The following is a 24,169-nucleotide window of genomic DNA, read 5'->3' as shown; positions in this document are numbered from 1 at the left end:
TAAAAAAAATTAAGGGGGGGGTCCTAAAATTATGGGGGGGGTCCTAAAATTATGGGGGGGGTCCCAAAATTAGGGGGGGGGTCCTAAAATTATGGGGGGGGTCCCAAAATTAGGGGGGGGGTCCTAAAATAAGGGGGGGGGTCCTAAAAATAAAGGGGGGGGGCAAAAATTTGAGGGGGGGGCGCTGGAAGTGTTTTTGGGGGGGGTGTGGGGGTGGGGGCAGAAATATGGCATTTGGGGACATTTTGGGGACAAAAATGTGTTTTTTGGGACATGGGGGGGGCATTTGGGGACAGAAATATGGGGTTGGGGACATTTTGGGGACAGAAATATGGGTTTGGGGACATTTTGGGGGCAGAAATATGTTTTTTGGGACATGGGGGGACATTTGGGGACATAAATATGGGGTTGGGGACATTTTGGGGACATTTTGGGGACAAAAATAGGGGGTTGGGGACATTCTGGGGACACTTTGGGGACATAAAAATGGGTTTGGGGACATTTTGGGGCCAGAAATATATTTTTTGGGACATGGGGGGGACATTTGAGGACAAAAATATGGGGTTGGGGACATTTTGGGGACAAAAATAGGAGGTTGGGGACATTTTGGGGGCAGAAATATGGTTTTTGGGGCATGGGGGGGCATTTGGGGACAAGAAAATGGGTTTGGGGACATTTTGGGGACAGAAATATGGGTTTGGGGACACTTTGGGGCAGAAATATGGGATTTGGGGACATGGGGGGCATTTGGGGACAAAAATAGGAGGTTGGGGACATTTTGGGGACAAAAATATGGGGTTGGGGACAATGGCGGGACATTTTGGGGACAAAACTGCGGGTTTGGGGGACACTTTGGGGACAGAAATATGGGATTTGGGGACATGGGGTGGACATTTGGGGACAAAAATATGGGGTTGGGGACATGTTGGAGACACTTTGGGGACAGAAATATGGGTTTTGGGGACAATGGAGGGACATTTTGGGTTCAAAAATTGGGTTTCGGGACATTTTGGGGACAAAAAATGGGTTTGGGGACGTTTTGGGGACAGAAATATGTTTTTTGGGACATGGGGGGGACACTTTGGGGCCACAAATCTGTGGGTTTGGGGACACTGGGGGCCTCTTTGGGGATAAAACGAGTTTTTTAGGGACATGGGGGGGACACATATTTGGTTTTGGGGACATTTGGTGACACTTTGGGGACAAAAAAGCGAATTTTGGTACATCGGGGGGGGGGCGGGGGGCACAAGATGGCGGCCAGGCCCTCTGAGGGGGCCTTTTGCCCCCCCTACTCGAGGACTCCATTTCCCATCACCCCCCGCGCCCGGACTACAACTCCCATCACCCCCCGCGCCTCCCCATAGGCGCAATGCCTCCTCCCCTCCCCGCCGGACTACAACTCCCAGTATGCCCCGCGCCGCCGGCCGCCTCCCATAAGCCCCTGCGCCCCGCCCCTCTTCCCGCCCAGTTCCCGTCGGCCCCCGCGCGCCGAGTCACGATGGAGGAGATCGGGGTCCTGGGGGAGAAGGCGCAGGTGGGGGGGGGGGGCGGATTTTGGGGTGAAATCGGGGGTTTTTGGGGCACCCCGGTGACTGTGGTGGCGGGCACGGGGAGAGGGGAGCCGGGGGGAAAGGGGGAGCCGGGTTTTGGGGGGCGGAGGTGGGTTTTTGGGGGAAAAATGGGGGGGTTTGGGACAGTGTTTTTTTTGGGGGTGGAGGCGGTTTTTGGGGTAAAATCGGGGTGTTTTGGGGCTCCAGGTGGTTGTGGAGGTGGACACGGGTGGGGGAGAGCTGGGGGTGGGAGGGGAGTGGGGTTTTGGGGAGGAAAGGTGTTTTTTGGGGGGGAAAATGGGGGTTTGGGGTTTTGGGGTGAAAAAGGGGGTTTCTGGTAAAATTGAGAATTTTGTTTTTTTTTGGGTGGGGAAACGGGTTTTTTGGGGGGGGAGGAAAACGGAGGTTTGGGGATTTGGAGAGGAAAAACGTTGTTTTGGGGGAGAAAATGGGGGTTTTGGGGTCAACCAGGTGCTGGGACCACCCATTTTTTTGGGGGGTGGGGCAGCCAGATTTTGGGGTAAAATTGGGGGTTTTTGGGGTCTCCCGGTGATTATGGGGACAGCCACGAGCTGGGAGGGGACACAGCCAGATTTTGGGGAGAAACGAGGGGTTTTCAGGGAGGTCTTTTGGGGGGGGGGACGAACCCAAGGGGTTTTGGGGTCATTTGGGGGAGTTTTGGGGTCACCAAATTTTGGGGGGAAACCGAGGGATTTTGGGGACCCCGAGGTTTTTTTTGGGGACGATTGGGGGTGTTTTGGGGACGCCGAGGCGTTGGGGACATCGGGGGGTCTTGGGGACGCCCAGAAAGGTTTTGGGGACGCCCAAATTTTGGGGACAATTGGGGGGGTTTTGGGGACACCCAGCGTTGGGGACACCCAAATTTGGGGGATTTTGGGGTCTTTTGAGGAAATCAAGTGTGTTTTGGGGTCATTGAGGTCTTGGGGACAAAAAGGGGTCTTGGGGACACCAAATTTTGGGGACTTTGGGGTCTTTTGGGGACATTCAATGGGTTTTGGGGTCACCAAATTTTGGGGACATTCGAGTGTGTTTTGGGGCAATTCAGGCGTCTTTTGGGGTCACCAAGGTCTTGGGGACACCAAATTTTGGGGACTTTGGGGTCTTTTGGGGCCATTCAAGGGGGTTTTGGGGTCACCGAGGTCTTGGGGACACCAAATTTTGGGGACATTCAAGTGTCTTTTGGGGACATTGAGGGGTCTTGGGGACACCAAATTTTGGGGATTTTGGGGTCTTTTGGGGAAATCAAGTGTGTTTTGGGGACATTAGGGTCTTGGGGACGCCAAATTTTGGGGAAATTCAAGTGTCTTTTGGGGCAATTCAAGTGTCTTTTGGGGACATTGAGGGGTTTTGGGGACACTGAGGTCTTGGGGACACCAAATTTTGGGGACTTTGGGGTCTTTTGGGGAAATCAAGTGTGTTTTGGGGTCACCGAGGTCTTGGGGACACCAAATTTCGGGGAAATTCAAGCGTGTTTTGGGGACATTGGGGTTTTGGGGACATTCAAGTGTGTTTTGGGGACATTCAGGTGAGTTTTGGGGACATTGGGGTTTTGGGAACATTCAAGTGCATTTTGGGGCAATTCAAGTGTGTTTTGGGGTCCCCGAGGTCTTGGGGACACCAAATTTTGGGGACTTTGGGGTCTTTTGGGGACATTGGGGTTTTGGGGCCATTCAAGCGCCTTTTGGGGCAATTCAAGCGCATTTTGGGCTCCCCGACCTCTCGGTGTCCCGGCTGTCTCTGGGTGCTGTGTGGCCGCTCCCAAAATTCGCGTTTCTCACCCCAAATTTGTGTCCCCCCCCCCCCAGGAGGATGTCCCCGCGCTGGCCGTGCCGCGTCCCCCCGCGGGGCTGGCCTTCCTCGTCCCCGAACCCGAGGACCTGGAGGACCTCTACAGCAGATATAAGGTGAGGGGGGGGATTTTTGGGGTCGTTTGGGGGCTTTTTGGGTCATTTTGGGTCGTTTGGGGTCTTCTGGGGTCATTTGGGGTCATTTGGAACCTCTTGGGGTCTTTTGGGATCGTTTGGGGCCTTTGGGGGCCTTTTGGGGTCTTTTCGGGACATTTGGGGTCTTTTGGGGTTATTTGGGGTCGTTTGGGGTCATTTGGAACCTCTTGAGGTCTTTTGGGGTCTTTTGGGGACATTTGGGGTCGTTTGGGGTTGTTTGGGGACATTTGGGGTCATTTGGGGTCTTTTTGGGTCGTTTGGGGTCTTTTTGGGTCGTTTGGGGTCTCTTGGGGTCTTTTTGGGTCATTTGGGGTCGTTTGGGGTCTTTTTGGGTCGTTTGGGGTCTTTTTGGGTCGTTTGGGGTCTTTTTGGGTCGTTTGGGGTCTTTTGGGGTCGTTTGGGGTCTTTTGGGGTCGTTTGGGGTCTCTTGGGGTTGTTTGGGATCCCTTGGGGACGTGGACACTTTGGGGACACTTGTTAACTTTTTGATGACACTTGGTGGCTTTTTGGTGACACTTTTGACCCTTTGAGCACACTTGGTTGGTTTTTGGGCCCACTTCTTGACTTTTTGGGCCCACTTCTTGACTTTTTGGGCCCACTTGTTGCCTTTTTGGGCCCACTTGTTGACTTTTTGGGCCCACTTGTTGACTTTTTGGTGACACTTGTTGACTTTTTGGTGACACTTGTTGACTTTTTGGTGACACTTGTTGACTTTTTGGTGACACTTGTTGACTTTTTGGGCACACTCGTTGACTTTTTGGGCACACTTGTTGACTTTTTGGGTACACTTCTGACCCTTTGGGCACACTTGCTTGGTTTTTGATGACACTTGTTGACTTTTTGATGACGCTTGTTGACTTTTTAGGACACTTCTTGACTTTTTGGTCTCACCCCTGACATTTTGGGATCCCGCGTCCCCCCCTAACCCCCTTTTTTTTTAATTTTTTTATTTTTTTAGAAGCTGCAGCAGGAGCTGGAGTTCCTGGAGGTGCCTTTTTGGGGACACTTGTTGACTTTTTGGGTAGACTCGTGACCTTTTGGGCACACTTGATGCCTTTTTGGCCACACTTGTTGACTTTTTGGCCACACTTGTTGACTTTTTGGGCACAATTCTGACCCTTTGGGTACACTTGGTGTCTTTTTGAGGACACTTGATGCCTTTTTGGTGACACTTGTTGACTTTTTGGGTACACTTTTGACCCTTTGAGCACACTTGGTTGGTTTTTGGGCACACTTGTTGACTTTTTGGGCACACTTTGTGTCTTTTTGAGGACACTTCTGACCCTTTTGGTGACACTTGTTGACTTTTTGATGACGCTTATTGACTTTTTGGGCACAATTCTGACCCTTTGGGTACACTTGGTGTCTTTTTGGCGTCACTTGTTGACTTTTTGGGCCCACTTGTTGACTTTTTGATGACACTTGTTGACTTTTTGGGTACACTCGTGACCTTTTGGGCACACTTGGTGCCTTTTTGTTGACACTTGTTGACTTTTTGATGATGCTTGTTGACTTTTTGGGGACACCTGGTGTCTTTTTGGTGATACTTGTTGACTTTTTGGCCACACTTGTTGACTTTTTAGGACACTTCTGACCCTTTGGGTACACTTGGTGTCTTTTTGGCGTCACTTGTTGCCTTTTTGGGCGCACTTGTTGACTTTTTGGGCACACTTGTTGCCTTTTTAGTACACTTGTGACCCTTTGCTGACTCCTGGTGCCTTTTTGTGCTCACCCCTGACATTTTGGGATCCCGCGTCCCCCCCTAACCCCCTTTTTTATTTTTTTTTTTTATTTTATTTTTGTTTTAGAAGCTGCAGCAGGAGCTGGAGTTCCTGGAGGTGCCTTTTTGGGCACACTTGTTGACTTTTTGGGCACAATTCTGACCCTTTGGGCACTCTTGGTGTCTTTTTAGGACACTTGTTGACTTTTTGATGACACTTGTTGACTTTTTGGGTACACTTTTGACCATTTGAGCACACTTGGTTGGTTTTTGGGCACACTTGGTGCTTTTTAGTGACACTTCTTGACTTTTTGGGCCCACTTGTTGACTTTTTGGGCCCACTTGTTGACTTTTTGGGCCCACTTGTTGACTTTTTGGGCCCACTTGATGCCTTTTTGGGCCCACTTGATGCCTTTTTGGGCCCACTTGATGCCTTTTTGGTGACACTTGTTGACTTTTTGGTGACACTTGTTGACTTTTTGGGTACACTCATGACCTTTTGGGCACACTTGATGCCTTTTTGGTCCCCCTCGTTGCCTTTTTGGTCTCACCCCTGACATTTTGGGATCCCGCGTCCCCCCCTAACCCCCTTTTTTTATTTTTTTTTATTTTTTTTTTATTTTTTTTTTATTTTTTTTTGTAGAAGCTGCAGCAGGAGCTGGAGTTCCTGGAGGTGCCTTTTTGGGGACACTTGTTGACTTTTTGATGACACTTGATGCCTTTTTGATGACACTTGTTGACTTTTTGGGTACACTTTTGACCCTTTGAGCACACTTGGTTGGTTTTTGGGCACACTTGTTGCCTTTTTAGTGACACTTGTTGACTTTTTGGGCACACTTGTTGACTTTTTGGGCACACTTGTTGACTTTTTGATGACACTTGTTGACTTTTTGGGTACACTCGTGACCTTTTGGGCACACTTGATGCCTTTTTGATGACGCTTGTTGACTTTTTGGGGTCACCTGGTGTCTTTTTGGTGATACTTGTTGACTTTTTGATGACACTTGTCGACTTTTTGGGCACACTTGGTGCCTTTTTGATGACACTTCTTGATTTTTTGATGACACTTGTTGACTTTTTAGGACTCCTACACCCCCCACACCCCCTTTTTTAATTTTTTTTAATTTTTTTATTTTTTTTTAAATTCTTTTTTCTTTTTTTTTTCTTTTTAGAAGCTGCAGCAGGAGCTGGAGTTCCTGGAGGTGCAGGAGGAGTACATCAAGGACGAGCAGAAGAACCTGAAGAAGGAGTTCCTGCACGCGCAGGAGGAGGTGAAGCGCATCCAGAGCATCCCCCTGGTCATCGGCCAGTTCCTCGAGGCCGTCGACCAGAACACCGCCATCGTCGGCTCCACCACCGGTGGGGGTTTGGGGTCAGGGGTGGGGGCGTGGGGGGCGTGGGGAGGGTTTGGGGTCATGGTTGGGGGTGTGGGGGCACTTGTAGGGTCATGGGTGGGGCGTGGGGGCACTTGTGGGGTCATGGTTGGGGCGTGGGGGCATTTGTAGGGTCATGGTTGGGGCATGGGGGCGCTTGTAGGGTCATGGTTGGGGTCTTGAAGGACATGGGGACACTTGTAGGGTCATGGTTGGGGGCGTGGGGGGCATGGGGAGGGTTGTGGGGTCATGGTTTGGGTGTGGGGGCACTTGTAGGGTCATGGTTATGGTCATCAGGGACACAGGGACACTTGTAGGGTCATGGTTGGGGGCGTGGGGGGCGTGGGGAGGGTTGTAGGGTCAGGATTAGGGGTGTGGGGGGCATGGGGGCGCTTGTAGGGTCATGGTTGGGGCGTGGGGGCAATTGTAGGGTCATGGTTATGGTCATCAGGGACACAGGGACACTTGTAGGGTCATGGCTGGGGGAGTGGGGGACGTGCGGGCACTTGTAGGGTCATGGTTGGGGCATGGGGGCGCTTGTAGGGTCATGGTTGGGGTCTTGAAGGGCATGGGGACACTTGTAGGGTCATGGTTGGGGGCGTGGGGGGCATGGGGAGGGTTGTGGGGTCATGGTTGGGGGTGTGGGGGACGTGGGGGCACTTGTAGGGTCATGGTTGGGGCGTGGGGGCACTTGTAGGGTCATGGTTGGGGGCGTGGGGGGCGTGGGGAGGGTTGTGGGGTCAGGGGTGGGGAGTTGGGGGGCATTGGGGCACTTGTAGGGTCAGGGGTGGGGCGTGGGGGACATGGGGACACTTGTAGGGTGGGGTAGGGTCATCAGGGACACAGGGACACTTGTAGGGTCATGGTTGGGGCATGGGGGGCATGGGGAGGGTTGTGGGGTCATGGGTGGGGGAGTGGGGGGCGTGGGGAGGGTTGTGGGGTCAGGATTAGGGGTGTGGGGGGCGTGGGGGCACTTGTAGGGTCATGGTTATGGTCATGGGGGACATGGGGACACTTGTAGGGTCAGGGGTGGGGTCATCAGGGGACATGGGGATGCTTGTAGGGTCATGGGTGGGGGCGTGGGGGACGTGGGGATACTTGTAGGGGCGGGGGTGGGGCGTGGGAGCACTTGTGGGGTCATGGTTGGGGTATGGGGGCACTTGTAGGGTCATGGTTGGGGGCGTGGGGGGCGTGGGGAGGGTTATGGGGTCATGGTTGGGGGCGTGGGGGGCGTGGGGAGGGTTATGGGGTCATGGTTGGGGGCGTGGGGGGCGTGGGGAGGGTTATGGGGTCATGGGTGGGGGAGTGGGGGGCGTGGGGAGGGTTTGGGGTCATGGTTGGGGCGTGGGGGCACTTGTAGGGTCATGGGTGGGGCGTTGGGAGGCTTGTAGGGTCATGGTTATGGTCATCAGGGGATGTGGGGACACTTGTAGGGTCATGGTTTGGGCGTGGGGACATTTGTGGGGTCATGGTTGGGGCGTGGGGAGGCTTGTGGGGTCAGGATTAGGGGTGTGGGGGGCATGGGGGCACTTGTAGGGTCATGGTTGGGGGAGTGGGGGGCGTGGGGGCACTTGTAGGGTCATGGTTATGGTTATTAGGGGATGTGGGGATGGTTGTAGGGTCATGGTTGGGGGAGTGGGGGACGTGGGGGCACTTGTAGGGTCATGGTTGTGGTCATTAGGGGATGTGGGGATGGTTGTAGGGTCATAGTTGGGGGCGTGGGGGGCATGGGGAGGGTTGTGGGGTCAGGGGTGGGGGAGTGGGGGGCGTGGGGAGGGTTGTGGGGTCATGGTTGGGGCATGGGGGCACTTGTAGGGTCATGGTTGGGGGCGTGGGGGGCGTGGGGGCGCTTGTAGGGTCATGGTTATGGTCATTGGGGACACAGGGACGCTTTTAGGGTCATGATTGGGGTCACGAAGAGTTATAGGATCATTTATAGGATCACGGTTATCGTCAAGAGGGGACACAACGCCACTTGTAGATTCAATTTTTGGGGTCGTTAGGGCCACTTTTAGGATCTTTCTTGACCCCATACCCCACTGGGATCCCCTCGGTGGCCGCGACCCCATTAACGACCCCATTAATGACCCCGCAGGCTCCAACTACTACGTGCTTATCCACGGGTGGGGTCATCAGGGGACACAGGGACACTTGTAGGGTCATGATTGGGGTCACTGGGGACATGGGGACGCTTTTAGGGTCATGATTGGGGTCATGGGGAATATGGGGTCGCTTTTAGGGTCATGGTTGGGGTCACGAAGAGTTATAGGATCATTTGTAGGGTCATGGTTATCGTCATCAGGGGACACAACGCCACTTGTAGGATCATTTTTTTGGGTCGCGATGACCACTTTTAGGATCTTTCTTGACCCTCCACCCCACTGGGATCCCCTCGGTGGCCGCGACCCTATTAACGACCCCATTAACGACCCCATTAATTACCCCACAGGCTCCAACTACTACATGCTTATCCATGGGTGGGGTCATCAGGGGGCACAAGGACACTTGTAGGGTCATGATTGGGGTCATTGGGGACATGGGGACGCTTTTAGGATCATGGTTGGGGTCATGGGGAATATGGGGTCGCTTTTAGGGTCATGGTTGGGGTCATGAAGAGTTATAGGAACACTTGTAGGGTCATGGTTATGGTCATCAGGGGACACAGGGACACTTGTAGGGTCATGATTGGGGTCATTGGGGACATGGGGACGCTTTTAGGGTCATGATTGGGGTCATGGGGAATATGGGGTCACTTTTAGGGTCATGGTTGGGGTCATGAAGAGTTATAGGAACACTTGTAGGGTCATGGTTATGGTCATCAGGGGACACAGGGACACTTGTAGGGTCATGATTGGGGTCATTGGGGACATGGGGACGCTTTTAGGGTCATGATTGGGGTCATGGGGAATATGGGGTCACTTTTAGGGTCATGGTTGGGGTCACGAAGAGTAATAGGATCATTTGTAGGGTCATGGTTATGGTCATCAGGGGACACAACGCCACTTGTAGGATCATTTTTTGGGTCACAATGAGCACTTTTAGGATCTTTCTTGACCCCGTACCCCACTGGGATCCCCTCGGTGGCCACGACCCTATTAACGACCCCATTAACGACCCCATTAATGACCCCACAGGCTCCAACTACTACGTGCGCATCCTCAGCACCATCGACCGCGAGCTGCTGAAGCCCAACGCCTCGGTGGCGCTGCACAAGCACAGCAACGCCCTGGTGGACGTGCTGCCCCCCGAGGCCGACAGCAGCATCATGATGCTCACTTCAGGTGAAAAAAAGGCCATTTTGGGGCGTTTTGGGGCCTTTTCAGGCGTTTTGGGGTTTTTGGTGGAAATCGGGGCTTTTCCGTTAATTTCGACGAAGATTGAGGCGATTTTTGGGTCAAAATGGGTATTGGGTCTTCATCTTTTGGTCTACCCAAGGTCTACAGGGACAACATCCCAATTTATCCGTGATATATTTGAATTTTTTTTTGGGGTGATTTCACGTGTTTTGGGGTCTTTGGTGGAAATCGGGTCTTTTCCGTTAATTTTGACGAAGATTGGGCCGATATTTGGACCTAAGTGGGTTGTGGGTCTCCATCCTTGGGTCTACCCAACGTCTTCAAGGCCAAGACCCTAAATCATCTACATTATACTTAAATATTTTTTGGGGTAATTTCACCTGTTTTTGGGTCTTTGGTGGAAATCGGGTCTTTTCCGTTAATTTCGAGGAGGGTAGAGGCGATTTTTGGGTCAAAATGGGTGGTGGGTCTCCATCCGTTTGTCCCTGAAGACCTTGGGTAGACCAGATCCTAAATCGTCCACTTTATATTTGAAGTTTTTTTTGGGGTGATTTCACGTGTTTTTGGGTTTTTGGTGGAAATCGGGTCTTTTCCGTTAATTTCGAGGAGGGTAGAGGCGATTTTTGGGTCAAAATGGGTGGTGGGTCTTCATCGTTTGGTCTACCCAAGGTCTTCATGGCCAAGACCCTAAATCATCTAGGTTATATTTGAAGTTTTTTTTGGGGTGATTTCACGTGTTTTGGGGTCTTTGGTGGAAATCGGGTCTTTTCCGTTAATTTCGAGGAGGGTAGAGGCGATTTTTGGGTCAAAATGGGTGGTGGGTCTCCATCCGTTTGTCCCTGAAGACCTTGGGTAGACCAGATCCTAAATCGTCCACTTTATATTTGAAGTTTTTTTTGGGGTGATTTCACGTGTTTTTGGGTTTTTGGTGGAAATCGGGTCTTTTCCGTTAATTTCGAGGAGGGTAGAGGCGATTTTTGGGTCAAAATGGGTGGTGGGTCTTCATCGTTTGGTCTACCCAAGGTCTTCATGGCCAAGACCCTAAATCATCTAGGTTATATTTGAAGTTTTTTTTGGGGTGATTTCACGTGTTTTGGGGTCTTTGGTGGAAATCGGGTCTTTTCCGTTAATTTCGAGGAGGGTAGAGGCGATTTTTGGGTCAAAATGGGTGGTGGGTCTCCATCCGTTTGTCCCTGAAGACCTTGGGTAGACCAGATCCTAAATCGTCCACTTTATATTTGAAGTTTTTTTTGGGGTGATTTCAAGTGTTTTGGGGTCTTTGGTGGAAATCGGGTCTTTTCTGTTAATTTCGACGAAGATTGAGGCGATTTTTGGGTCAAAATGGGTGGTGGGTCTTCATCTTTTGGTCTACCCAAGGTCTTCATGGACAAGACCCTAAATAATCTACGTTATATTTGAAGGGTTTTTTGGGGTGATTTCACGTGTTTTTGGGTTTTTGGTGGAAATCGGGGCTTTTCCGTTAATTTTGAGGAGGGTAGAGGCGATTTTTGGGTCAAAATGGGTGGTGGATCTCCATCGTTTGGTCTACCCAAGGTCTTCATGGACAAGACCCTAAATAATCTAGGTTATATTTGAAGGTTTTTTTGGGGTGATTTCACGTGTTTTGGGGTCTTTGGTGGAAATCGGGTCTTTTCCGTTAATTTCGAGGAGGGTAGAGGGGATTTTTGGGTCAAAATGGGTGGTGGGTCTTCATCTTTTGGTCTACCCAACGTCTTCAAGGCCAAGATCCTAAATCATCTACGTTATATTTAATTTTTTTTGGGGTGATTTCACATGTTTTGGGGTTTTTGGTGGAAATCGGGTCTTTTCCGTTAATTTCGACGAAGATTGAGGCGATTTTTGGGTCAAAATGGGTGGTGGATCTCCATCGTTGCGTCTACCCAACGTCTTCATGGACAAGATCCTAAATCATCTAGGTTATATTTAAAGTTTTTTTTGGGGTGTTTTCACGTGTTTTTGGGTTTTTGGTGGAAATCGGGTCTTTTCCGTTAATTTCGAGGAGGATAGAGGCGATTTTTGGGTCAAAATGGGTGGTGGGTCTTCATCTTTTGGTCTACCCAACGTCGTTGGGAGAAGATCCTAAATCATCCATGATATATTTGAAGGTTTTTTTTGGGGTGATTTCACGTGTTTTTGGGTTTTTGGTGGAAATCTGGTCTTTTCCATTAATTTCGACGAAGATTGAGGTGATTTTTGGGTCAAAATGGGTGGTGGGTCTCCATCCGTTTGTCCCTGAAGACCTTGGGTAGACCAGATCCTAAATCGTCCACTTTATATTTGAAGTTTTTTTTGGGGTGATTTCACGTGTTTTGGGGTTTTTGGTGGAAATCGGGGCTTTTCCGTTAATTTCGATGAAGATTGAGCCGATATTTGGACCTAAATGGGTGGTGGGTCTCCATCGTTGCGTCTACCCAACGTCTTCATGGACAAGACCCTAAATCATCTACATTATACTTAAATATTTTTTGGGGTAATTTCACCTGTTTTTGGGTCTTTGGTGGAAATCGGGTCTTTTCCGTTAATTTCGACGAAGATTGAGGCGATTTTTGGGTCAAAATGGGTGGTGGATCTCCATCGTTGCGTCTACCCAACGTCTTCATGGACAAGATCCTAAATCATCTACGTTATATTTAATTTTTTTTTGGGGTGATTTCACCTGTTTTTGGGTCTTTGGTGGAAATCGGGTCTTTTCCGTTAATTTCGAGGAGGGTAGAGGCGATTTTTGGGTCAAAATGGGTGGTGGGTCTTCATCTTTTGGTCTACCCAAGGTCTTCATGGACAAGACCCTAAATAATCTACGTTATATTTGAAGGGTTTTTTGGGGTGATTTCACGTGTTTTTGGGTTTTTGGTGGAAATCGGGGCTTTTCCGTTAATTTTGAGGAGGGTAGAGGCGATTTTTGGGTCAAAATGGGTGGTGGATCTCCATCGTTTGGTCTACCCAAGGTCTTCATGGACAAGACCCTAAATAATCTACGTTATATTTGAAGGGTTTTTTGGGGTGATTTCACGTGTTTTTGGGTCTTTGGTGGATATCGGGTCTTCTCCATTAATTTTGGGGAGGATAGAGGCAATTTTGGGACCCAAATGGATGGTGGATCTCCATCGTTGCGTCTACCCAACGTCTTCATGGCCAAGATCCTAAATCATCTACATTATATTCATTATATTTAAAGTTTTTTTTGGGGCGTTTTCACGTGTTTTGGGGTCTGGGGTGGAGCTGGGGTCTTCTGCATGATTTTTGGGGAGAATAGAGCCAATTTTGGGACTTAATGGGTGTTGGGTCTCCATCGTTGCGTCTACCCAACGTCTTCATGGCCAAGATCCTAAACAATTTATGTTATATTTGAAGTTTTTTTTTGGGGTGATTTCACCAGTTTTGGGGTCTGGGATGGAGCGGGGGTGTTCTCCATGATTTTTGGGGAGGAAAAAGCCGATTTTGGGACTTGCCCCCAGACCAGAAACCCGACGTGATGTACGCCGACATCGGGGGCATGGACATCCAGAAGCAGGAGGTGCGCGAGGCCGTCGAGCTCCCCCTCACCCACTTCGAGCTCTACAAGCAGGTGGGTGGCCCCCGCAGCACCCTAGGGTGCTCGGTGGGGGAGGGGGGCACCCATGGGACCCCCGTGACGCCCCCGTGGGGTTGTGTCCCCCCTCCCAGATCGGCATCGACCCCCCGCGGGGTGTCCTGATGTACGGCCCGCCCGGCTGCGGGAAGACCATGTTGGCCAAGGCGGTGGCGCATCACACCACAGGTGGGGCACCCATGGGTGCTGGGGGGGTGGGGGGGTCCTTGGGGGGGTGGGGGGGTCGTTGGGGTCATGGTGGGGTCGTTGGGGTTATGGTTTGGTCCTTGGGGTCATGGTGGCACCCATGGGTGTTGGTTGGGTCCTTGGGGTTGTGGTGGCACCCATGGGTGCTGGTTGGGTCCTTGGGGTCATGGTGGCACCCATGGGTGCTGGTTGAGCCCTTGGGGTGGTGGTGAGGTCCTTGGGGTGGTGGTTGGGTCCTTGGGGTCATGGTGGCACCCATGGGTGCTGGTTGAGCCTTTGGGGGGGTGGTGGCACCCATGGGTGGTGATTGGGTCCTTGGGGTGGTGGTGGCACCCATAGGTGTTGGTTGGGTCCTTGGGGTCATTCTTGGGTCCTTGGGGTGGTGGTGGCACCCATGGGTGCTGGTTGAGCCCTTGGGGTGGTGGTGGCACCCATGGGTGTTGGTTGGATCCTTGAGGTCATGGTTGGGTCCTTGGGGTGTTGGTGGCACCCATGGGTGGTGCTGGGGTCCTTGGGGTGGTGATGGGGTCCTTGGGGTCATGGTTGGGTCGTTGGGGTCATGGTGGCACCCATGGGTGCTGGTTGAGCCTTTGGGGGGGTGGTGGCACCCATGGGTGGTGATTGGGTCCTTGGGGTCATGGTGGCACCCATGGGTGCTGGTTGAGCCCTTGGGGTGGTGGTGGCACCCATGGGTGGTGATTGGGTCCATGGGGTGATGGTGGCACCCATAGGTGTTGGTTGGGTCCTTGGGGTCATGGTTAGGGTTGTTGGGGTCATGGTTGCACCCATGGGTGCTGGTTGAGCCCTTGGGGTGGCCGTTGGGTCCTTGGGGTGGTGGTTGGGTCCTTGGGGTCATGGTGGCACCCATGGGTGGTGGTGGTACCCCGCAGTGGTGGTGGCACCCATGGGTGCTGGTTGGGTCCTTGGGGTTGTGGTGGCACCCATGGGTGCTGATTGAGCCCTTGGGGTGGTGGTGGCACCCAGGGGTGCTGGTGGGGTCCTTGGGGTGCTGGTGGCACCCAAGAGATGGCGTTGACACCCGAGGGTGCTGGTGGGTTCCTTGGGGTGATGATGGCACCCAAGGGATGGTGTTGACACCCAGGGGTGCTGCTGGGCTCCTTGGGGTGGTGATGGCACCCAAGGGTGCTGGTGGGCTCCTTGGGGCGCTGATACCACCAGAACCTCGTCGGTGCCACCAGGAGCTGGTGTTGACACCCAGGGGTGCTGGTGGGCTCCTTTGGGTGCTGCTGGCACCCTGGGGTGCTGGTGGCACCCAAGGGTGCTGGTGGGTTCCTTGGGGTGGTGATGGCACCCAGGGGTGCTGGTGGGTTCCTTTGGGTGCTGGTGGGCTCCTTGGGGTGGTGATGGCACCCAAGGGTGCTGGTGGGCTCCTTGGGGTGCTGGTGGCACCCAAGGGTGGTGATGGCACCCAGGGGTGCTGGTGGGCTCCTTGGGGTGCTGGTGGGCTCCTTGGGGTGCTGGTGGCACCCAAGGGTGCTGGTGGGCTCCTTCGGGTGCTGGTGGCACCCAAGGGTCGTGATGGCACCCAAGGGTGCTGCTGTGTTCCTTGGGGCACTGATGGCACCCAAAGGTGCTGCTGGCACCCAAGGGTGCTACTGGACTCCTTGGGCCGACGACCCCACCAAGGACCCGGTGGTGGCACCCCGGTGCGCGCCGAAGATCCGGGAAGGGTGGGGATGGGAGTGGCTGGGGAACGACCACCTCCGCCAGCTTGGGTGCCAGCACCCTTGGGTGCCCCCCCAGCCGCCTTCATCCGCGTGGTGGGCTCGGAGTTCGTGCAGAAGTGGTGTCACCCAGGGGTGCTGGTGGGTTCCTTGGGGTGCTGGTGGGTTCCTTGGGGTGCTGGTGGCACCCAAGGGTGCTGCTGGGTTCCTTGGGGTGCTGGTGGGTTCCTTGGGGTGCTGGTGGGTTCCTTGGGGTGCTGATGGCACCCAAGGGTGCTGCTGGGTTCCTTGGGCTGGCGTTGACACCCAGGGGTGCTGGTGGGCTCCTTGGGGCGCTGCTGGCACCCAGGGGTGCTGGTGGGCTCCTTCGGGTGCTGGTGGCACCCAAGGGTCGTGATGGCACCCAAGGGTGCTGCTGGGTTCCTTGGGGTGCTGGTGGCACCCAAGGGTGCTGGTGGGTTCCTTGGGGTGCTGGTGGCACCCAAGGGTGCTGGTGGGTTCCTTGGGGTGGTGATGGCACCCAGGGGTGCTGGTGGGTTCCTTTGGGTGCTGGTGGGTTCCTTGGGGTGCTGGTGGGTTCCTTGGGGTGCTGGTGGGTTCCTTGGGGTGCTGATGGCACCCAAGGGTGCTGCTGGGTTCCTTGGGCTGGCGTTGACACCCAGGGGTGCTGGTGGGCTCCTTGGGGCGCTGCTGGCACCCAGGGGTGCTGGTGGGCTCCTTCGGGTGCTGGTGGCACCCAAGGGTCGTGATGGCACCCAAGGGTGCTGCTGGGTTCCTTGGGGTGCTGGTGGCACCCAAGGGTGCTGGTGGGTTCCTTGGGGTGCTGGTGGCACCCAAGGGTGCTGGTGGGTTCCTTGGGGTGGTGATGGCACCCAGGGGTGCTGGTGGGTTCCTTTGGGTGCTGGTGGGCTCCTTGGGGTGGTGATGGCACCCAAGGGTGCTGGTGGGCTCCTTGGGGTGCTGGTGGCACCCAAGGGTGCTGGTGGGTTCCTTCAGGTGCTGGTGGGCTCCTTGGGGTGGTGATGGCACCCAGGGGTGCTGGTGGGTTCCTTCGGGTGCTGGTGGCACCCAAGGGTCGTGATGGCACCCAAGGGTGCTGCTGTGTTCCTTGGGGCGCTGATGGCACCCAAGGGTGCTGCTGGCACCCAAGGGTGCTGCTGTGTTCCTTGGGGCGCTGATGGCACCCAAAGGTGCTGCTGGCACCCAAGGGTGCTACTGGACTCCTTGGACCACCGACCCCACCAAGGACCCGGTGGTGGCACCCCCGTTGCGCGCCGAAGATCCGGGAAGGGTGGGGATGGGAGAGGCTGGGGGACGACCACCTCCGCCAGCTTGGGTGCCAGCACCCTTGGGTGCCCCCCCAGCCGCCTTCATCCGCGTGGTGGGCTCGGAGTTCGTGCAGAAGTGGTGTCACCCAGGGGTGCTGGTGGGTTCCTTGGGGTGCTGGTGGGTTCCTTGGGGTGCTGGTGGCACCCAAGGGTGCTGCTGGGTTCCTTGGGGTGCTGGTGGCACCCAAGGGTGCTGGTGGGTTCCTTGGGGTGGTGATGGCACCCAGGGGTGCTGGTGGGTTCCTTTGGGTGCTGGTGGGCTCCTTGGGGTGGTGATGGCACCCAAGGGTGCTGGTGGGCTCCTTGGGGTGCTGGTGGCACCCAAGGGTGCTGGTGGGCTCCTTCGGGTGCTGGTGGCACCCAAGGGTGGTGATGGCACCCAGGGGTGCTGGTGGGCTCCTTGGGGTGCTGGTGGGCTCCTTGGGGTGCTGGTGGCACCCAAGGGTGCTGGTGGGCTCCTTTGGGTGCTGGTGGCACCCAAGGGTCGTGATGGCACCCAAGGGTGCTGCTGTGTTCCTTGGGGCGCTGATGGCACCCAAGGGTGCTGCTGGCACCCAAGGGTGCTGCTGTGTTCCTTGGGGCGCTGATGGCACCCAAGGGTGCTGCTGGCACCCAAGGGTGCTACTGGACTCCTTGGGCCGACGACCCCACCAAGGACCCGGTGGTGGCACCCCCGGTTTCTTTCCGAAGATCCGGGAAGGGTGGGGATGGGAGAGGCTGGGGGACGACCACCTCCGCCAGCTTGGGTGCCAGCACCCTTGGGTGCCCCCTCAGCCGCCTTCATCCGCGTGGTGGGCTCGGAGTTCGTGCAGAAGTACCTGGGCGAGGGGCCCCGCATGGTGCGCGACGTCTTCCGCCTGGCCAAGGAGAACGCGCCCGCCATCATCTTCATCGACGAGATCGACGCCATCGCCACCAAGCGCTTCGACGCCCAGACCGGGGGTGAGGACGGGCACCCTTGGGTGGGCCACCCCCGCACCTCGGGGGAGGGGTCGCCGGTGGGGTTTCGGGGTGCCCCGCGGGGGGTGTTTTGGGGGTTTTTGTGGTCTTTGGGGTGGGTCAAGTATGGATTTTAAGGACGCTTTGGTTGACCCCGTTGTTGGGTCACCCAATTTTTGGGGTCCCCTGGTCCCTTGGGTGCCCCCAGGGTGGGATTTGGGGGACCCTAAGGTGGGGTCACCCAACTTTTGGGGTCTCCTGGTCTTTGGGGTGGGTCTAGGGTTGGGTTTGGGGACCCCTTGGTTGACCCCATGGTTGGGTCACCCAACTTTTGGGGTCCCCCGGTCCCTTGGGTGCCCCCAGGGTTGGGTTTGGGGGACCCTAAGGTGGGATCACCCAACTTTTGGGGTCCCCCGGTCCTTTGGGTGCCCCCAGGATGGGATTTGGGGATCTCATGGGTGCGTCACCCAACTTTTGGGGTCCCCTGGTCCTTTGGGTGCCCCCAGGGTTGGGTTTGGGGACCCCTTGGATCACCCTAAGGTGGGATCACCCAACTTTTGGGGTCCCTGGGTCCCTTGGGTGCCCCCAGGGTGGGATTTGGGGGACCCTAAGGTGGGGTCACCCAACTTTTGGGGTCCCCCGGTCCTTTGGGTGCCCCCAGGGTTGGGTTTGGGGACCCCTTGGAGCACCCTAAGGTGGGATCACCCAATTTTTGGGGTCCCCTGGTCCTTTGGGTGCCCCCAGGATGGGATTTGGGGACCCCTTGGAGCACCCTAAGGTGGGATCACCCAATTTTTGGGGTCTCCTGGTCTTTGGGGTGGCTCTAGGATGGGATTTGGGGATCCCATGGGTGCATCACCCAACTTTTGGGGTCCCCCGGTCCCTTGGGTGCCCCCCGTGCCGGGGGGTCTCCTTTGGGTGTCACCCCCCCCCCCCGTGTCCCCTCCCCAGCCGACCGCGAGGTGCAGCGCATCCTCCTGGAGCTCCTCAACCAGATGGACGGCTTCGACCAGAACGTCAACGTCAAGGTGGGTGCCCCCCGGGTCCCTTGGGTGCCCCCCGGGTCCTATGGGTGCCCCAGAGGCCCTTGGGTGCCCCAGAGGCCCGTGGGTGCCCCAGGGTCCCGTGGGTGCAAGGAGACCCCATGGGTGTCCTCCATGTCCTGTGGGTGTCCCAGGGTCCCTTGGGTGCCCCCTGGGTCCCTTGGGTGCCCCCTGGGTCCCATGGGTGCCCCAGAGGCCCATGGGTGCCCCAGGGTCCCTTAGGTGCCCCCTGAGTCCCTTGGGTGCAAGGAGACTCCATGGGTGTCCTCCATGTCCTGTTGGTGTACCAGGGTCCCATGGGTGCCCCCCAGGTCCCTTGGGTGCCCCCCGGGTCCTATGGGTGCCCCCGTGTCCCATGGGTGCCCCAGAGGCCCATGGGTGCCCCAGGGTCCCATGGGTTCAAGGAGACCCCATGGGTGTCCTCCATGTCCTCTGGGTGCCCCAGGGTCCCATGGGTGCCCCCCGGGTCCCTTGGGTGCCCCAGAGGCCCATGGGTGCCCCAGGGTCATGTGGGTGCCCCCTGAGTCCCGTGGGTGCAAGGAGACCCCATGGGTGTCCTCCATGTCCCTTGGGTGCCCCCCGGGTCCCGTGGGTGCCCCCGTGTCCCGTGGGTGCCCCAGAGGCCCATGGGTGCCCCAGGGTCCCATGGGTGCAAGGAGACCCCATGGGTGTTCTCCATGTCCTGTGGGTGCCCCAGGGTCCCATGGGTGCCCCCAGGGTGACCCTATACATTCCAAGGGTGTCCCATGGGTTCTAGATAGTTCTACAGGTTCTAGGTGGCCCTATAGGTACTAGGGTTGTCCCTTGGGTTCTAGGTGTCCCTATAGGTGCCGGGGGTGTCCCATGGGTTCTAGATAGTCCTACAGGTTCTAGGTGGCCCTATAGGTGCTATGGTTGTCACATGGGTTCTAGGTGACCCTATACATTCCAGGGGTGTCCTATGGGTTCTAGATGGTCCCATGGGTTCTAGGTGTCCATATATGTGCCGGGGTTGTCATGTAGGTTCTAGATGACTCTATACATACCAGGATTGTCCCATGGGTTCTAGGTGGCCCTATACATTCCAGGGGTGTCCCATGGGTTCTAGGTGGCCCTATAGTTGCTATGGTTGTGCCATGGGTTCTAGGTAACCCTACACATCCCAGGGTTGTCCCACGGGTTCTAGGTGTCCCTATAGGTGCTGGGGTTGTCATGTAGGTTCTAGATGACTCTATACATACCAGGGCTGTCCCATGGGTTCTAGGTGTCCCTATAGGTGCTATGGTTGTCCCATGGGTTCTAGGTGTCCCTACACATCCCAGGGCTGTCCCACGGGTTCTAGGTGTCCCTATAGGTGCTATGGTTGTCCCATGGGTTCTAGGTGACCCTATACATCCCAGGGGTGTCCCATGGGTTCTAGGTGTCCCTAGAGGTGCTAGGGAGGTCCCATGGGTGCCGTGTCCCCCCCAGGTGATCATGGCCACCAACCGCGCGGACACCCTGGACCCGGCGCTGCTGCGGCCCGGCCGCCTGGACCGCAAGATCGAGTTCCCGCTCCCCGACCGGCGCCAAAAACGCCTCATCTTCTCCACCATCACCGGCAAGATGAACCTGTCCGAGGAGGTGGACCTCGAGGACTGTATCCCCGGGGGGGGGACGTGGGGACAATTTTGGGGGTTTGGGGACAATTTGGGGGGGTTTGGGGACAGTACGGGGGGCGTGGGGACGATCCGGGGGTCGTGGGGACGATCTGGGGGCTGTGGGGACAATGGGGACGCGGAGACGGTGGAGGGCGTGGGGGTGATGGAGGGTGTGGAGGTGTTGAAGGGACGTGGGGACAGTTTTGGGGACGTAGGGGACAGTTTTGGGGACGTGGGGACAGTGAGGGGATGCGGGGACACCAAAGGATATGGGGGGGACACCAAGGGTCATGGGGACACCAAGAGACGTTGGGGACCTGAGGGGGACTTCGGGGACCCCGGGGGACATCGGGGAGCCCAGGGGACATCGGGGACCCTCTGGGGACATCGGGGACCCTCTGGGGACAAGGAGGGGACGTTTGGGGACAGGAGGGGACGCCGGGGACCGTTGGCTTCCTTCACCCGCACCCAGACGTGGCGCGGCCGGACAAGATTTCGGGGGCCGACATCAACTCCATCTGCCAGGAGGTGGGTGACACGGGGACACGGGGACAAGGGGATGGTGACACGGGGACATGGGGACACGGGGACACCTCCAGAAGGGTGACAGGGAGGTGACATGGGTGACAAATTGGTTGTCCCTCCATGGTAGGGTGACCCGGAGGCCAGGTCTACCCACAGTAAGGCGACACGGAGGTGACACGAGTGACAAATTTATTGTCCCTTCATGATTGGATGACAAGAGGGTGACATTGAGGCCATGTCCACCTCCAGAAGGGTGACAAGGAGGTGACACGGGTGACAAAATGGTTGTCCCTCCACGGCTGGGTGACACGGAGGCCAGGTCTACCCACAGTAAGGTGACAAGTTGGGGACATTGAGGCCGTGTCCACCTCCAGAAGGGTGACAAGGTGACATGGGGTCAACGTCAACCTCCAGAAGGGTGACAGGGAGGTGACACGGGTGACAAATTCATTGTCCCTCCACGGCTGGGTGACCCGGAGGCCAGGTCTACCCAGCATGAAGTGACACGGAGGTGACAAATTCATTGTCCTTTCATGATTGGGTGACAAGGAGGTGACATGGTGTCAACGTCAACCTCCAGAAGGGTGACAGGGAGGTGACACGGGTGACAAATCGGTTGTCCCTCCACGGTTGGGTGACCCGGAGGCCAGGTCTACCCACAGTAAGGTGACACGGAGGTGACAATGGGTGACAAATTTATTGTCCCTTCATGATTGGGTGACAAGGAGGTGACATGGTGTCAACGTCAACCTCCAGAAGGGTGACAGGGAGGTGACACGGGTGACAAATTCATTGTCCCTCCACGGCTGGGTGACACGGAGGCCAGGTCTACCCACAGTAAGGTGACAAGTTGGGGACATTGAGGCCGTGTCCACCTCCAAAAGGTGACAAATTGGGGACATTGAGGCCATGTCCACCTCCAGAAGGGTGACAAGGTGACATGGGGTCAATGTCCACCTCCAGAAGGGTGACAGGGAGGTGACACGGGTGACAAATCGATTGTCCCTCCATGGTAGGGTGACATGGAGGCCATGTCCACCTCTAGTAGGTGACAAATTGGGGACACTGAGGTTGTGTCCACCTCCAGAAGGGTGACAAGGTGACATGGGGTCAACGTCAACCTCCAGAAGGGTGACAGGGAGGTGACACGGGTGACAAATTCATTGTCCCTCCACGGCTGGGTGACCCGGAGGCCAGGTCTACCCAGCATGAAGTGACACGGAGGTGACAAATTCATTGTCCTTTCATGATTGGGTGACAAGGAGGTGACATTGAGGTCATGTCCACCTCCAGAAGGGTGACACGGAGGTGACACGGGTGACAAAATGGTTGTCCCTCCATGGCTGGGTGACACGGAGGCCAGGTCTACCCACAGTAAGGTGACACGGAGGTGACAAATTCATCGTCCCTTCATGATTGGGTGACAAGAGGGTGACACGGAGGCCATGTCCACCTCCAGAAGGGTGACAGGGAGGTGACACGGGTGACAAATTCATTGTCCCTCCACGGCTGGGTGACCCGGAGGCCAGGTCTACCCATTATAACCCACCCCCAAGCCATGCGGCGTCACCGCGGTGCCACAAGGAGCGGGTGTCGCGACCCGGGTGACACCGAGGGGGGGTGACAGGGGTGACAAGGGTGACACGGGTGACACGGGTGACGTCCCCCAGGGTGGCATGCTGGCGGTGAGGGAGAACCGGTACATCGTGCTGGCCAAGGACTTCGAGAAGGCCTACAAGACGGTCATCAAGAAGGACGAGCAGGAGCACGAGTTCTACAAGTGACACCCCCCCGGGGGACCTTGGGGACATCGGGGACCTTGGGGACATCGGGGACGCGCGGCCACCCTCAATAAACCCCCCCCCCCAACCCCATTTCTTTTTTTTCCCCCCCCCCTCCAACCCCAATCCGGAGCCTTCCCCGCGTCAACGCCCGGCTGCGGCTGCGCGGGGAGGGGGATTTGGGGGCGGTTTTGGGGATTTTGGGGACGGCTTTGGGGGCATGGGGAGAATTTGGGGGCCTTGGGGACAGTCCTGAGGTCGTGGGGATGGATTTGGGGTCATTCTTGGGGATTTGGGGACAGTCTTGGGGTTATAGGGACAATCTTGGGGACTTGGGGACAGCCTTGGGGTCATGGGGACGGCCTTGGGGACAATTTTGGGGACTTTGGGACAGCTTTGGGAACATGGGGACAATTTTGGGACCTTGGGGACAGTCCTGAGGTCATGGGGACGGATTTGGGGTCAATCTTGGGGACTTGGGGACAGCCTTGGGGTCATGGGGATGGATTTGGGGACAATCTTGGGGTCATGGGGATGGCCTTGGGGACAATTTTGGGGACTTTGGGACAGCTTTGGGGACATGGGGACAATTTTGGGACCTTGGGGACAGTCCTGAGGTCATGGGGATGGATTTGGGGACAATCCTGGGGATTTGGGGACAGTCTTGGGGTCATGGGGACGGATTTGGGGACAATCTTGGGGACTTGGGGACAGCTTTGGGGACATGGGGACAATTTTGGGGTCATGGGGAGAATTTGGGGACCTTGGGGACAGCCTTGGGGTCATGGGGACGGATTTGGGGTCAATCTTGGGGATTTGGGGACGGCCTTGGGGTTATAGGGACAGTCTTGGGGACAATCTTGGGGACTTTGGGACAGCTTTGGGGACATGGGGACAATTTTGGGACCATGGGGACAGTCCTGGGACCTTGGGGACAACCCTGGGGACATGGGGATGGCTTTGGGGACAATCTTGGGGTCACAGGGATGGATTTGGGGTCAATCTTGGGGATTTGGGGACAGTCTTGGGGTTATAGGGACAGTCTTGGGGACAATCTTGGGGACTTTGGGACAGCTTTGGGGTCATGGGGACAATTTGGGGACCTTGGGGACATGGGGACGGCCTTGGGGACAGCCTTGGGGTCATGGGGACGGATTTGGGGTCAATCTTGGGGATTTGGGGACGGCCTTGGGGTTATAGGGACAGTCTTGGGGACAATCTTGGGGACTTGGGGACAGCTTTGGGGACATGGGGACAATTTTGGGACCATGGGGACAGTCCTGGGACCTTGGGGACAACCCTGGGGACATGGGGATGGCTTTGGGGACAATCTTGGGGTCACAGGGATGGATTTGGGGTCAATCTTGGGGATTTGGGGACAGTCTTGGGGTTATAGGGACAGTCTTGGGGACAATTTTGGGGACTTGGGGACAACCCTGGGGACATGGGGACGGCTTTGGGGACAATTTTGGGGACTTGGGGACAACGTTGGGGACACGGCCATCCTTGGGGACATTGTGGGGACACGGCGCCACCCCTCATCACCATGC

The 24,169-nt window shown here is 56.0% G+C and overlaps 1 protein-coding gene across 2 annotated transcripts; it reads left to right on the top strand.

Annotated features, from left to right (window-relative positions):
* The first annotated feature begins 1,445 nt into the window (after nt 1–1,445).
* On the top strand, nt 1,446–22,707 carry PSMC4 (proteasome 26S subunit, ATPase 4). 2 transcript variants are annotated; one of them, XM_084540405.1, is made up of 13 exons: nt 1,446–1,534; nt 3,377–3,475; nt 4,473–4,502; nt 5,323–5,352; nt 6,407–6,593; nt 9,742–9,888; nt 13,380–13,489; nt 13,588–13,681; nt 17,487–17,654; nt 18,603–18,679; nt 20,144–20,312; nt 20,786–20,841; nt 22,509–22,707. In XM_084540405.1, the coding sequence occupies exons 1-13, from the start codon at nt 1,499–1,501 to the stop codon at nt 22,620–22,622; spliced, it is 1,317 nt and encodes a 438-aa protein (XP_084396531.1). In that variant the 5' UTR covers nt 1,446–1,498; the 3' UTR covers nt 22,623–22,707. The 2 variants fall into 2 exon arrangements, with proteins under 2 accessions (XP_084396531.1, XP_084396532.1); XM_084540406.1 differs by lacking the exons at nt 4,473–4,502; nt 5,323–5,352 and having other exon boundaries at nt 1,447–1,534.
* Nucleotides 22,708–24,169: the final 1,462 nt, after the last annotated feature.

This window comes from Aythya ferina, assembly GCF_964211825.1.
Source record: "Aythya ferina genome assembly, contig: HAP1_SCAFFOLD_577, whole genome shotgun sequence".
Taxonomy (NCBI): domain Eukaryota; kingdom Metazoa; phylum Chordata; class Aves; order Anseriformes; family Anatidae; genus Aythya; species Aythya ferina.
Note: the sequence above shows the minus strand (reverse complement) of the source record. Positions and strands in the feature narration are given on the sequence as shown.

Bases quoted from the DNA above. Each gene is read 5' to 3' on its own strand.
- PSMC4 (XM_084540405.1), top strand. From the start codon at position 1,499: ATGGAGGAGATCGGGGTCCTGGGGGAGAAGGCGCAG. The intron at 1,535-3,376 runs GTGGGGGGGGGG...CCCCCCCCCCAG, and splicing joins TCCTGGGGGAGAAGGCGCAG to GAGGATGTCCCCGCGCTGGC. The intron at 18,680-20,143 runs GTGGGTGCCCCC...TGTCCCCCCCAG, and splicing joins ACCAGAACGTCAACGTCAAG to GTGATCATGGCCACCAACCG.